The 14,620-nt window shown below is 33.1% G+C and overlaps 1 protein-coding gene across 3 annotated transcripts in view; it reads left to right on the top strand.

Moving 5' to 3' along the window:
• The first annotated feature begins 1,940 nt into the window (after positions 1-1,940).
• The window catches only part of LOC114476406 (UTP--glucose-1-phosphate uridylyltransferase-like), a 30,148-nt gene continuing 17,468 nt past the window's right edge, over positions 1,941-14,620 (top strand). Inside the window, exons 1-4 of one of the 3 annotated variants that reach the window (XM_028467878.1) lie at positions 1,941-2,190; positions 2,320-2,377; positions 7,236-7,378; positions 8,909-9,016. In XM_028467878.1, coding sequence (XP_028323679.1) covers positions 7,277-7,378; positions 8,909-9,016 — 210 coding nt within the window. In that variant the 5' untranslated portion in view covers positions 1,941-2,190; positions 2,320-2,377; positions 7,236-7,276. Of the gene's footprint in view, positions 2,191-2,319; positions 2,378-3,150; positions 3,317-7,235; positions 7,379-8,908; positions 9,017-14,620 lie in introns of those variants that run through there. The other 2 variants (XM_028467877.1, XM_028467876.1) reach the window with 2 other exon arrangements.

Raw genomic sequence — 14,620 nt, 5'->3', positions numbered from 1 at the left:
GTGGTTGTGCATTATTTCAGAGATTCAAGAAACTAAGAATATTTTTTGAAAAAATTTAACCAATTTTTTCCCTTTTTTTTTTTTTTTACCATTTTTCTGCAGCTACACCAAACTTTTCATATTTTAACCTATTTTCATAACTTTTTCTTACCATATTTTGGCTCCTTTTTATTCATTTTTGCTACATTTCTGCCATTTATCAATTTTCAGCCTGTCTTGCACATTTTTTTCCACTTTCCCAGACATATACACCACTTCTAAACATTTTCCACTACTTTTCCTACCTAATGATACATACGTAGAATCATTAATCACTTTTAAGCTTTTTTTCACCATATTCCGTGCTTATTTTTTTTGCCAATTTTACCACATGTGTTATTTGCCAGTTTAAACTAATTGTTCCAATATTAACATTTTAAACCCATTCTGTCTGTTTTTGGCCATGTATGCATTATTTAACCAATAACTGTGGTTTTCATCACCATTCCAACAATTTTAGTAAACTTTTAACCCATTTTATTTCTGATTAAACAGACATATCTTAAAGATGACTATACACTAGGATACAAATAACATCAAAGTTTCTGGATAACAGTGGCTATTCAATTAAGAGAATGTGGGAATCACCCCTTTATTCTCTCTTAGCTGATTTTATTAATGATTTTTCTAGAACTATGAAATGCAGATGTAATATATTAAAATGAACAGGCATTGTAGGTTAATGTAAATACCACCATGAAGGCTTTACTTCTGTTTCTGTGGTACATCAGTTATAATGATCACCAGTAAAACTAATTCACCACAAAAACTGCTTTGTATGAGCAGTTTTCCCCCCTGAAAAATCTCAAACGTGTCTCTTAATCATTGTATTACATGTTTTTGACAAAGTGTGAATCTTGTGAAATATATTAATACTGTGTTACGGTGTTTTAAACTAAATATCACAGAAGTTATTTAATAAAACTGCTTTTTAGGATTTGTGCACTTGAGTCACAATGTAATAAAGTAAGAATAATAACTGATGGCACAAAACCAAAGAAAAGTGAACAAAATATGGCAGCATAACAGCATAAATGAAAGTGTTTTGTTTAATCAATATTTTTTAATTCCTTTTTCTGTATTTATTTGCCAGAGTAATAACTTTAAAATGCTCCAACATTTTCTAGAAGTTATTTCACTTATTTTCACTAGAACAGATGGAAATTGGAAAGACTATATATTGGTTGCTAGGCCATGATCACACTGAAATAAATTTAAAAAAAAAAAAAGAGCTTAACACTTTTTTTTTTTTTTTTTTTTTTTAAATATATATATAAATATTCGACAGGGCGGGGGAAGACAAATGAAAACTGCAGTGACATGAATTGACCAGACGGGGTCAGCATTTCACATTTTTGTTTATGCAGTTATGCATTGCAAAATTACATAATACGGATTTAATTTTTGTTTTTATTCCGTAATGTCACAGAATGATTATGCAATTGATGTTCAGTCTAGTGAATGAGAGTGAGTGGTTGTCTGGCTGTTTTACCCTGCGATGGACTGGCGCCCTGTCCAGGGTGTACCCTCGCCCAGCGCCCAATGAGAGCCGGAGATTGGCAGCGGCAGACCCCCGCGACCCTGACAAACAGGAATAAGTGGGTCTGAAAATCGATAAATGAATGGATGTTCAGTCTATTAAACTACAACAGCATTTGAGAAAATTATCTTTTAAAATTATACAAAAAATAAGCACTAATCTGACATTTTGAGGCTAAATGTTAAAATTGGCAAATAAATTTGTAAAAACCTAATATTGTGCCGGTATTTATGATTTTTAATTTTTTTTTTAGTTATACCGTTTATATCTTTTGGAAATTATTACAAATTATTGCTCATACGTCACAGGGAACGGAGCGTTCTGATTGGATGTCAGCTTCCTGTAAGGTTTCAACTGATCCATGATAAGATTCTCCAAAATAACTCACAATTTTCTGATAAATTGCACTAATTTCAATCTACTTTTCTAATTTGTTGACCCATGGTGTCCTCTGGATACACGTAGAGCGGATTATTAGGGTGTCTCTTTAACTGGGGAGGACGCCATAAACCGGACATTATTTGACACGTCCGGTTGAAATCGTCCTATTTTTGGTCCTTCAGGCTGACCTCCACGACTGCTCTCCCGGCTGTATCCTGTGGTCGTAAACGGTAGGAAAAGGGCTTTAATGTGGCATTTTTTTTAGCTTCAAAAGACCGTTAAAAGCTGCCTTTACTCTCCATGTTATCGTTAGCTTAGCTGCTTCGTTGCTAAGTTCAGTATTTTCCTTTTCTCTGAAGGGTTGTCACTTGTCAGTGCTGTGGTGCAGCTTTGATAGCCCAGCAAAGGTTATCAGAGGTATGGTGAGTTAAGGGCCCTCCTGTAGATTGGAGTTTCTTATCAGTGATGCAGATTATTATTATTTTTTTTTTCAAAGATGCATAAAACATAATCTTTTTTTATTTGACATATTTTGCCAAAAGTACAGCGAAAATACTAGTACTACTAAATATTTAGCACATAACCTTTTACAGCAACGATGTAAAATTGATTAAAAAAAAAACAAATAAATAAGAATAAAATTAAAATAAAAAAAATACTTGGTAGTATAAAATAATAATTTTATTTAATGAAAACCAGTCAAATTATAGCACAAAATAAAAACTAAGAAAAATAAATTAATAGAAAATACTGTTTTAGCTTAAAAAAGAAATGTATAAGTAAAATAGATTTACTTTTGTTTACAATAAAGGGAATTTTTCTTCCTTCAATTTACAGTGATTTTTTTTTTCCCTCTTTAGAACATTTTGAGCCCAAATATTGTATTTCATGTGTGTTTGTGATTTCCAGGCTTTAAATATATCAAATACAAAGATATCTGAGAGGCAAATGGTTAATAATTGAAGGGATGTTGCAGGAAGTGTGAGGAGAGTTTACAGACTGAAGATGATGACGATGAGGAGGAGGAGGAGGAGGCGGAGGAGGAGGAAGGCTGCCACAACCTGGATTGGTGACGTTGTTTCTGGAAAACAGAGGATTTATGTTCACTGAGATAATGAACGAGCCCATGTGTTTTATCAGGGCTTCACCCTCCTCCTCCTCCTCCTCCTCCTCCTCTTCCTCAGCGAGTTTTTGAAAGTGAGGACGCGAGTGCCCTGGAATTAATTCACCTTGTTGTCGGAATGTGGTGTGTTCACTTGGATTCTTGATCTAAAGCTTTGGATTCTGCTCACTTTTTCTCTTTTTTGTTGCTGAACTTTCTTACAACGTGAAAAAAAATGTCCCTTTTTGTGAAAGGTAAGATTTCCATATGTAAATCTTGGTTGGTTTTGAGGACTTTGTGTATGTATTGCTATAAATGTATTTGTTAATTTATTTTAGAGCACTTTCCAAAAAAACAAAACTTAGTGTAAAAATTGATTTATTTAAAGATTTTCAAGTATTTGAATCAAACAATAATAATAATAAAAAAAACTTACTTTTTTGTACTGGTAGTGGAGGTAAAAGAGGGAAAAAAATCAGGACTCAAAACATTTGTTTTAGTTTTTGTTTAAGATCAGTTTTCATGCTCTTTGTATGCAATGACGAGCTTAATTTTATTGAAAAGATGAATGGTTTTAATCTCCCGTAAAGAAATTTTTTTTAATAGATATAATTAAAAAAAAAAAAAAGTCTCAAAAATAAAAATAAATCAAAAACTTTCTTAGTTTTAAAATGAAACAAACCTAAGGGAGATCAGTGGAAAAAAAAACTAATTTTGCTATTGAAGAGAACCATTCGCTCTGTTGCTTCGCGTGCCCGGAGCCTGTCCCCAGTGTAGGTGATGCAGCAGCTGTGTGTTTGGGGACATGTCGATGCTTGTAGTGTCTGTTTCACAGGAGGAAGACTCAGAGGATGGGGAAGTTTCCTCCTTTTGGATTTTCAAAATAAGGTCATCCTACGCACTCGCACAGATGCAACCAGATGAAATTTTCACTTGCAAACACTGAAAAAATTGTCGCATATGCGACAATTTGGTCGCAGTTTTGAGCCCTGGTTAATGCTAGGTGAATGCTATTGCAAGGCTAATGATAATGCTATGTTAGAGCTAATACTGTGTCAATATTAATGTTAGTTAATGCTATGCTAATGTTAATAATGATGTTAGGCTAATGCTAGGTTATTGTTAGGCCAATGCTATTGCTAGGCAACTGGTAATACCTGGCCAATATTAATGTTAGGTTAATGGCAATGCTATGCTAATGTTAATGATGATCCTAGGTTAATGCTATTGCTAGGTTATTGCTATTGCAAGGTTAATGCTAATACTAGATAATGCTAATGCTAGCCAATGCCAATGATAAGCTAATGCAGTGTAACGCAGGCCAGCATCTGCATCCTTACTGGCATTTTCCTCAGGAAATACAAATAATATAATTATTATGATTGTTATATATTATTCCTCAACAGGATAGTAAACATCACTGTAGGGCTACATTGTATATGACATTACATTATTATGTTTTTAAGTGTGCAGCAGGAGTAGGGGGTACATGGCTTCAGGTTAAATGTTTGAAGGGGTACGGGACTGAGAAAAGTTTGGGAACCACTGTTTTAACCTTTAAGATTTTTGAGCAATGTCCAAGCAATGAAATTCATGTAAAAAGGTTAAAACATTTTTTAAAAAGTTTTGTAGTTTTTATGTAGCATGCAATGCTATGATGCTGATTGGTCCCTTTTTTTAAATTATATTCTTTATTTGCTTTTTTAAATTTTTTAAAATTTCTCAAAACTGCAGACCAATTCAGTTTAATCTATTTATTTTTTCCATTTATTTATTTAATTAATCATTTTTTAAACCACATTTTAATTAATATATTCATTTTCTATTTTTTTTATTTTTATTTTTAACCAATATAAAATACATTTTCCAAATAAAACCAAAGTATTCTTGGTACATGATTTAAAGCTTCTCTGTAAAAATTCTTTATTTGTTATCTCCTGAATAAAGAATCAGAATCAACTTTATTGGCTATGTAATGAATGTTATACACACGAGGAATTTGACTTGAACTGTGCTCTCTCTCATAATGTAAACATTAAATAATAACAATCAACTAGAAAAATATAAACAGTAGTTAGACTAATATGTGCAAAACTAACTAAAATAATATAACAAGAAAACAATAACAAGATAAGATAATAATAATAAGATAATAGTGCAGTGATGAGTAGTGGAGGTGAACATTTAAATGTAATAGTATGTACATGAACATTCTCAGTGACAGATTGATCCAGGGTTGTTATGTTTAGTTTCATTGTTATTTCACAGAAACAGGTCTGACACCTGGTCTGACATTACTTTTACCGAAGTAAAGCAGAGGAGTCACTACTTGAACTGTTCATTTGTTCAGTGGTTATTATCAGTCGCACAAGCCGGTGTCTATTATGCGGAGGCCTTTTTTTTAATTTAAAGAGAGATTTTAAGTAGAATTTAATAGTTTCAGCAACACATACACGTTGGAGACCCCACAGCGTGTGATGACAGGATATAGGGAGCGGTTCCTCAGTGCAAATAATTTACTAGCGTAACATGCAAATAAAGATTACTGACCACTCTTATCTTTGCTTAAGGGCACTCCGTGCTTGCTTTAAACTTATAGCGTTTAGCCATTATTTAACACTGTTTACAGTCTCACCTTTTATAACAGTCTATCAACCATTAGAAACAAGCTTTGATCCAAATACATGAAGACATGAAGCTTTTCATTTTTAATAAGCAGTTACACAGTAATACTGGGCACTTATAGTAAAATACATGGGTAAACGTGTTGCTGTTCATGTCATAGACGCTGTGAAATTATGTTTTCTGTCAGGTTATGCAGAGAAAATGAATTTATATTATTATTTACAGACAGAAACTCAGAGCAAAAGCTTTAAAAATGTAAAGTTTTGTAAGGTACAGAATTTGTAAAAAGGGAAAGAATCAAAATTACTAGAAGTTACACTGGGAAAACGTCCCTATTTTTAAAAACAAGCACAGATGGCAGTACAGAATTAGTCAAAAAAAAAAAAAACATGCTAAATTACAAAAGACTACACAAAAATATGACAAAAAATACACAAATTTACTCCAAAACTCAGAAGATGGCTAAAAAAAGAACAGAAAAATAAACAAAACAAGAACACAAATGACTCCATAAATGCGAAAAATGACTCATAAGATACAATATTCAAAGTGATAACTGAAATACACAAAATGACTCCAAAAATATGCAAAAATAACGACTTCAGTAATATAAAAACACAAAATGAGAGACAAATATGCACAACAAACGAAAATAGACTAAACCTGTTATTGTTCCCTGCATTAAACTTCAAATTGGTCTTTTTGCTAATGCTGAGATGATATTCAAGCAGTGTATTTATTACAATACGTATGTTAATACATAACATGTCATTAGCCATATAGGCCACAAATCTATATGCACACACTGTACGACTGAAGCATTTCCTGTTTGTATTAAATAACTTGAAATAAATAAATAAAATAAAGATAATGAATATTCCTATATTGTGGCCCTCGTATCAGACAATCACATTTTTGTGGCCCCCATTGTGATCAATGTGGCCCATCACATGAATGAAATTACCTTCAAAATAAAAGCTTTAAAGTTTTTGTGTTTTTTTTTGTATTTTTTATAATATCTTGTCAGATCCTTGTTGCCATTCGTGAATATGTTTACTGTATTAAATTAGATTTTATTGAGATTTATTTAAATACTGAGAATTCTCGCTTGCTTGAGATAGCGGGACTGTTTTTGTTATGTAGACCAAACCATTTAAAAAAATTATTGGGATAATCAATGTCTAAAGCATTTGACTTATGTGGCATGTATAGTCGAACAAGTTCTATTCATTTTTTTATGAATAATACAGTTTAATTTATTATGAATGAGGTATTGTCTCCCTGGGATTTCCCTCTATATACTGTATGGTTACAGATTTAGTTTTTGTAGTTTTATTTCGAACATGGTTGCAATTATTTGATGGAAAATGAGGTGGGATAAGAAGTGTGATGAGTAAATAAAGAAACAACGTGCTCTTGCGTAAGCAGGATTACAGTTTGCTTTTACAGCTACAACAGCTGGTTGGATTTATGTTTGGAAACCTTCCGAGGATGTGCAACATGGCTGAGCTCACGTTTGTAAACGTTCCTTTCCCATCGTCTCTTCAGGTCTTTCTCCGGGTCTCAGTAAAGGAACGCCAAGCAAAGGGATGGCCGAGTTCCAGGAAATGATGCGGCAGCAGCTGGAGAGCTCCATGCACGCTGAGCTGGAGAAACTCTTGGAAACCACCAGCCCCGGCCCTGAAAGAGAGGTACTGTACTGGGTCTATTGGAGCATATGGTTGGAAGGGTTTAGCATCATCATCTGGAACAACACAACAGTGACACATACTGTACTGTAGCATTGTGCCAAGGCGAGCTCCACCAACACGTTTAAAGTGATGACATACATCCCTACCTCATAGGGCAGTGGTTCCCACCCTTAATTTGTTTTTTATCATGTTTGTGATATAGTGCGAGTACTTATCGTAGTAGTTCTTGTCCTGGAACTCCTCCTAGGCTATTAATGCAGCACTAATGACATGTACATCATCTCATAGGGTCAATGTCAAGGATGTGCAGTCGACCTTTTTTGGAGACAAAATGTCAAGGTCAAGGTCGCGTCAAGTGTCGAAAACTAAAGTTTTCCATATCTTGTCAACAAATCCAGATACAGGTTGTCATTTTTTTCAAATTGCCAAATACGTATTTTCTTTGTGAATATAGGTCTTGTGTAGTTTTATACTGTATTTTTTGTAAACAAGATTTGTATTTGAGGAAGTGAAAATATTGAATACAGTTGCTTGAGATTGTGTGTGGTGTTTTAATTTGAAAAAAAAAAATTATAAAAATGTTGTTATTCTTTAAAAAATATTTAATTAACTATTTAATTATTTAATTTTAATACTGTTTTTTTAACTAGATTTTTATTTGAGGAAATTAAATTATAGAATACAGTTGATTGAGAGTGTGTGGTGTTTTAATTTGAAAAAATTACAAAATATATAATTTTTATTTAATATTATTATTTAATTAACCATTTCATCTTTATACTGTATTTTTTTTCTAGAAATACATTTGAGGAAGTTTTGAGAAATAATTTGAGAGAGTAATAATTTAAAAAAATTGCAAAAATGTAATTTTAATCAGTATTTTTTTTAATTTAAAATCAATTACTAGATATTTCAGATGATTACCCAGAGTTCACCAGCAGCCTGTGCTTCACTGTGAGCAGTAATAATTAAAGATGAAGCGATAAAGGAGAGACTTTAACACAGTCAGCTGTGATTGTAGCTTAATAAACAACACTGTAATAAAAACATAAGCTGTGGTTTGCACTTGACGTTTACATGGATGTACGATAAATATTGGTTAATAATTACATCAGTGGTTCTCGACCTTTTTTTTAATCGTGACCCCGTTTTTATATCGTAAATTTCTGGCGACCCCAAAGACTTTTTTCTTCTTCTAGAATTAGTCTGTGATCATGTTTGTTATCCTGTGTTTAGTGTTACAAATATAGATTATGATGCGCCAGCTCAGATATTTTTGTACTGCATGTCATTTTAGCTATATTCATATTTGAGAAAGTGAAAGTATAACATACTGTAGTTGTTTAAAGTTGTGTTTTTATTTGAAAAATATTTAAAACATTTTTTTTTTTTATCAATTACTGTACATTTCAGGCATTTCCAGGTTCACCCCAAGGTTGAAAAACCCTGTATTACATTTTATTTTTGAGTTTTGATTGGTTCAATATAGCGATCTGAAACTAATGCGTTTCTTTTGTTTTGTTTTTTTAGGCTTCCAGGAAAGACTTTGAGGGCTTCACAAACCTTTTCCACAGATTCCTGCAGGTGAAAGGACCGTCAGTGGAGTGGATCAAGATACAAAGACCTCCAGAAGATTCTGTACGTACACTTTATGTTTTTTAATCTGCAAGGCTGTGTTTCCCTGGCAACGTTTACATGAGAGCTTTCCTTCACCTTTAATTCCGAATTTGTCGAGCTGCAGCTTCAAAACTACTGTGGAAAAAAAGTGAAAATAGTACTTGTTATGTGGTCTTCTATATTGTAGCCGAAAAGAAAAGGTTTTGTGTTTTTTCCGATACGTAACATTCGCCCCCTGTCCAGTCAGAAGCCTTCCCAACTCCCAGACCTAAAGCGGAATTAAATATAGGCGAATAAACATGTTTTCCTTGTATACCTCAATTTGGAATTACTATTTCCATGTAAAAAAAAGCAGAATACTTTTTAAATTATGAATTAAAAAACGTCCTGTAAACCTGGCCAGTGTGAGCTTGTGTCATCGAAAGAAAGCGGAAACTTTCTTTCGATTTTTGTTATTCAATTTTTTTTACAATTTTATAATAAAGTTTAGAGACTAAAGACACTTGCTACATATGAACAATGGAAGAAGTAACAAAATAGTTTTATTATGGTTTTGTATACGTGTTCAGATGCTGATCTTCTTTCAAATATATAATAAACTTCTGTCTTTGTTCCTTTTAGTTTCACTTCTTTCAGAAAAAACAAAGCATTCTTCCAACTTTACCCAAGGTTAATAAGTATGACAAGGCGTTTAGAAATTTAAATGTGTATTTGAAAAATGCACAAAAACACATCTTTCAGACTATTGGAGGACCATTGTTTTCATTGGTGGTCTGATGATTTGTTAATGTTTGGGTGAAACTGGTGTCCGTGATAACTGATGACTGACCTGGTTGTTTGTCTTTCATTTTTAGCTGAAATAATAAAAAAGGCTAAATGATTAATAGAGCTACATGATGAATCTGAAAGCTGCTCAACTGTCACCCTGTGATCAATAATCTACCTCTTCATGGGAAGCTTTCAATCAATCAATCAACTTTATTTGTCCTAAATAGGGGCGGATTCAGAGTGTAACAACATAAAAACATGTATTAGTGCAATTTCACCCAATAAAAACACAAGGTAACATAAAAACAATATAAATATAAATCAAGCAAATAAACTTGTGGCGTTTATAGACAAGTGTGATGATGATCTTCTTTTACTGGAATTAAGAAGGGATAAAGAAGTGTTTGTATTGGTTGGTTTTGATCATTGGAACTAGTCTGAGACAGGAAGCTGATAAGAGAAGATCACATTGGTGATGTAGAGGATGTGAGCTATCTGTTGCCCTATCACACTTTAACCTGTGAACCATATTAGTTGTGTGAGTAGGATGGATGGATCATGAGAATAGCTTGAAAGTGAAAGTTAACGTTCTGCTGGAGTCTTCATAAAAAGCACAGTCTGTGCTGCTCATTCCACTGAAACCTTCAGGAAGTGTATGAAGGTCCTCCAATCGTCTAAATTTAAAAACAATCATCATAAAGTCATGGTTCCTGGGAACCAGAAAGGAGACGCTACAGCCACTTTGGAAAGTTTAACTGGAAGAGAAGTCAGCTCTGCTTTGATCTGGGATCCCTTTGGAATGGAGGCGCTGCATATGGAAGCAGATCAGGTAGTTCCTTAATTAATATGGTTTCAGTGGATTTGTGAAGACATCTTCAGCGATTTAATCATTTTCTATATGTTATACATTGTTTAAGACTGCTTTTTTAATCTAATAAAGACAGTATAGGCCTCATAAGCTGGGTTTCCATTACACACTTTCTCAAAATAAAAGCGAAATTTCTAAATGTTGACAAAGTATAATTGCGCATTGAACGTGTTTTCATTGAATATTATTTTGGGAGGCGCCTCGTAACTCCCGTGAAATCTCATCCCGTGAGACTTCGCTGCAGAACTTCCTTTGTAACACACTGTATTTCTTTGTTGTTTCACGTCTAATGTGGCTGTAATAATTTTATAGTATAATGTTTAGAAATGTCCCGGTTTCTTCTTCTGTCCACACGTACCGCCTCATGTTTTCTCAGAGAGCAGTGGTCATGTGACCAGGTACGTCACGACCTGTGACGTACCTAGGTGTTTCCATGGCGTTTTTGCGTCACATTTCAACATCTGAAATACTTCCTCATGAATGCGTAAAAACTTTTTAGTGATATTTGAGCGTTTTTTTTTTTTTGGTTTTTTTTTTCAAAATTCAGGTGTTTTGTTTACATTGCCAGTTTTTATTGTGCCATTTAGATTTTGCGCATTTCCAAGGGTAATGGAAACACACCTGTAGATCAATAACTTGTGGATCATTTGCTCCAATAAAAATATGTAAAACATTTAAGTTTGTATTTATCTTATTTACATTTTTGGAAAATTGGCGCATTGCATTGTGGTATGTGGAGTTCCGTAAACAGATGCATAGAAGTGTTTTTTTACTGTGATTCCTTGTGTTTCTTCTCCAGACAAAAAGGACAGTGAATTTTTGACTCCGTTTCTGTTCAGTTTAATATCACCTCAATTCATAAGACATTAAATTTCGGCCTAAACAAGCATCAACTATTGTTTTGCTGCAACTTTTAGTCGATGAAAAACTCAGAAATGTGATGAGAAGTCACTTGAGCAGAGTTTTTGGTACCAAACACAAGAAATTACAGTAAGAATGAAGTTAAAACACTTGCATGTATCCGTCTACAGGACTCCACATCCCACAATGCAATGCGCCAAACTTTTCTCATAAACAGAGTGTTTAGTGGAGATCAAAACCAACTTTTCGATCCATCGATCTTTATTTTTTATTGATCTATGAGGCTGACACATTGTCTTTATCTGACAAAATGTTATCAGGGACACGTCCAACCTTACAGGTGATAAGTGGAATTATTTATGAATATATTTACGATATTTAAGATAATGAGTAATTTATTCAGCATTTTTCATTTTTCAACAATAAATGACACCAATAGAAAATCCAATAAAGTGGCATAATTACTTGTGAAGAGTAAGTGTATATTTATCTATGTGAGGTAAATGATCTTATTGGTGTCGCCATTTTAGACCTCCTATGTTTTATTACCATTTTAGTTTTTAAAAACCTGAAAATGCTCATTTTGCCCCGGATTATTCATTAAACATTTTAGTTTTTACTTCTTCAATCATCAAACAGGAAGTAAACACGTTGGGTTCATTAAAGATCGACATATTTATAAATGCTTAACGCTCTTTATCCTTATAGACAAAAGTAATAAAAAGTAATGATGTGTAGGATAATGAGTCCAAAGGTACAAAGCCACATTTGAGCCTTCATATATTTAACAAATACACATCAGTCACATTAAACTAAAGAACTTAATTAATAATTGATGAAGATTTTTACACCAATTTATGTCAATGATTGAGAATAAAACAGAAACTCAGGTTTTTCTAAAAATACACAGTGATATTTTGAAGTATAATAATATTTGTGAAATTACAGCCACACACTAATATTTTTATTTTTTTAGTTTTCTTTAGTGGTACTTAAAAGAACAAGGATTGTCATAATTCAATGTATTATAGCTCTACAAAGCAGTTCACATGGGGTTTGTTAGTAGAAAGAAAACCAACAGGCGGAAAAGCACTTGAACGCAACGTTGCATCTTTTAGTTTCTCTTCCTCGTCATGAATTAGAATCAAATTACAGTTTCCTATTCTTCAAAGTACTAACAGTGTGTTCAGAAATGTCACACCACTGTAATAATGGTTTCAGGATTACAGCTATTTGTGTGTGTGTGTGTGTGTGTGTGTGTGTGTGTGTGTGTGTGTGTGTGTGTGTGTGTGTGTGTGTGTGTGTGTGTGTGTGTGTGTGTGTGTGTGTGTGTGTGTGTGTGTGTGTGTGTGTGTGTGTGTGTGTGTGTGTGTGTGTGTGTGTGTGTGTGTGTGTGTTACATAAACTTTATCTGCTGAATGTGCTTTTCCAGCAGATCAGTTAACAATAATACTGACCTTTGATAAGCCAACAATGAGCTTTTCCCTTCACACATTTATCACAAGTTAGTTAAAAGCTGTCTGGATAACAAAATAAATGTTTTTAAAATAATGAAAATCAAATCAATTATAAATAAGTTCAACACACCAAGCTACCAAAAATTATACTGACTAAAAAATAAAGTTTAAGGCACACAAAAAAGCCCATTTTTTTGTTTGTTTAAATCAAATTTGAATGTATTCTATATGACCAATTTATTATTATCTCTCAATATGAGTCACTTGAAGTGGATCAATATAAAATGCTTGCACTTTATAGTCTTATATAACATTTAGAATGTAATAAAAAAAAAATATATATATATATATATATATATATTTATTTGCTTGTATTTCAAATAAATTATTTGAATGAATCATAAACAACCTGCAAATGGTTACTGACTGAAATCAATATGTATAAAAAATATAAAAAGTCACTTGTAAGACTTTATCAAGTGTAACCAAAAGACTAAAATATTGTTTCAGGTCAGTCATAGTCTTCACTTTTCTCAGCATTTACCAAATATCACCTTTTTTTTTAAATCTGACTTAGTGATCCAGTTTTCAAAACATTGAAGGCGATGCACTTAAGAGCCTATAGAAATAAGATTAATACGCACAATGATATTAACTGAATACCCTAAGTAGCTTATTAGAACCTAATTTGTAAACCTACCATACTTTATTTGATTTTTAAAGCATCCTTTAATTTGTTTACATTTTTTGGAATTTTTTAACAATTAAACTAAGTTTAAAAATATGTTTTATCCTTTTTTTTACTTTATAAAATAATATTTAATATACACCAATTTAAACCAAGAGGATTTACAGTTTGTTTTAGAGCAAACAACTGAATACTGAGGGAGAACATGGGAACTCCACACACTAAGACCAGGATTTAACCACACGGCTGAGAAATTAAGACCTAATTAAGAATATAGTCTTGTATTCTTTGTCAAAAATCTATTAAATATTAATATATTTTATGGCCGGAAAATGTGGTTTTCTTCTTTTTGCACATTTTTGCTAAATGAATTAGTTTCCTTTTGTGCTGTGTTTTTGAATGCAGCGTTGTTAGCTTTGTATGTAGTTAAATATTCACCTTTTGTATTTTTAATCAGTGCCTTTGTGGATTCAGTGAATGAATCCTGTAATTATGTAAAAACTACTTCACTTTCAAGGTGACATTCAAAGCCCTGTTAAATGTTTCCACCTCACTGAAAGCTCAGCGTTTTATCAGATGGAGTCACGAGTTCACACACACGCACACGCACATGCACACGCACACACACACGGCCTAATCTACTTCCCTGCTCGGCCTCCTGCTCACAGACAGTCAAGATGTCACAATCTGAGAAACATGCATTTGCTTATTTTAAGGCAAAAGATCCAAATTAACGTGTTTGAAAGGTTAGGATCACCTAAATCAGCTTTTCTCAACTGGTGGGTCGGGACCCGAAAGTGGGTTGCGGACCTGTACTGGGTGGGTCCCGGACAGCTGGTCAACAATAAATAAATACTTAACGTCTCTCATGTTGGACTTCTTTTTAACAGGCATGCTGTGAAATGCATGTTGCACAGGAAAATTTATAGATTTATGTTTTCAAAAGGATTAAATATGGTTTTTTTTTCAACAGCAATTTGTGA

This window comes from Gouania willdenowi, chromosome 15 (genome assembly GCF_900634775.1).
Source record: "Gouania willdenowi chromosome 15, fGouWil2.1, whole genome shotgun sequence".
Lineage (NCBI taxonomy): Eukaryota > Metazoa > Chordata > Actinopteri > Blenniiformes > Gobiesocidae > Gouania > Gouania willdenowi.
The sequence above is the reverse complement of the archived record's forward strand: the minus strand, read 5'-3'. Positions and strand labels throughout refer to the sequence as shown.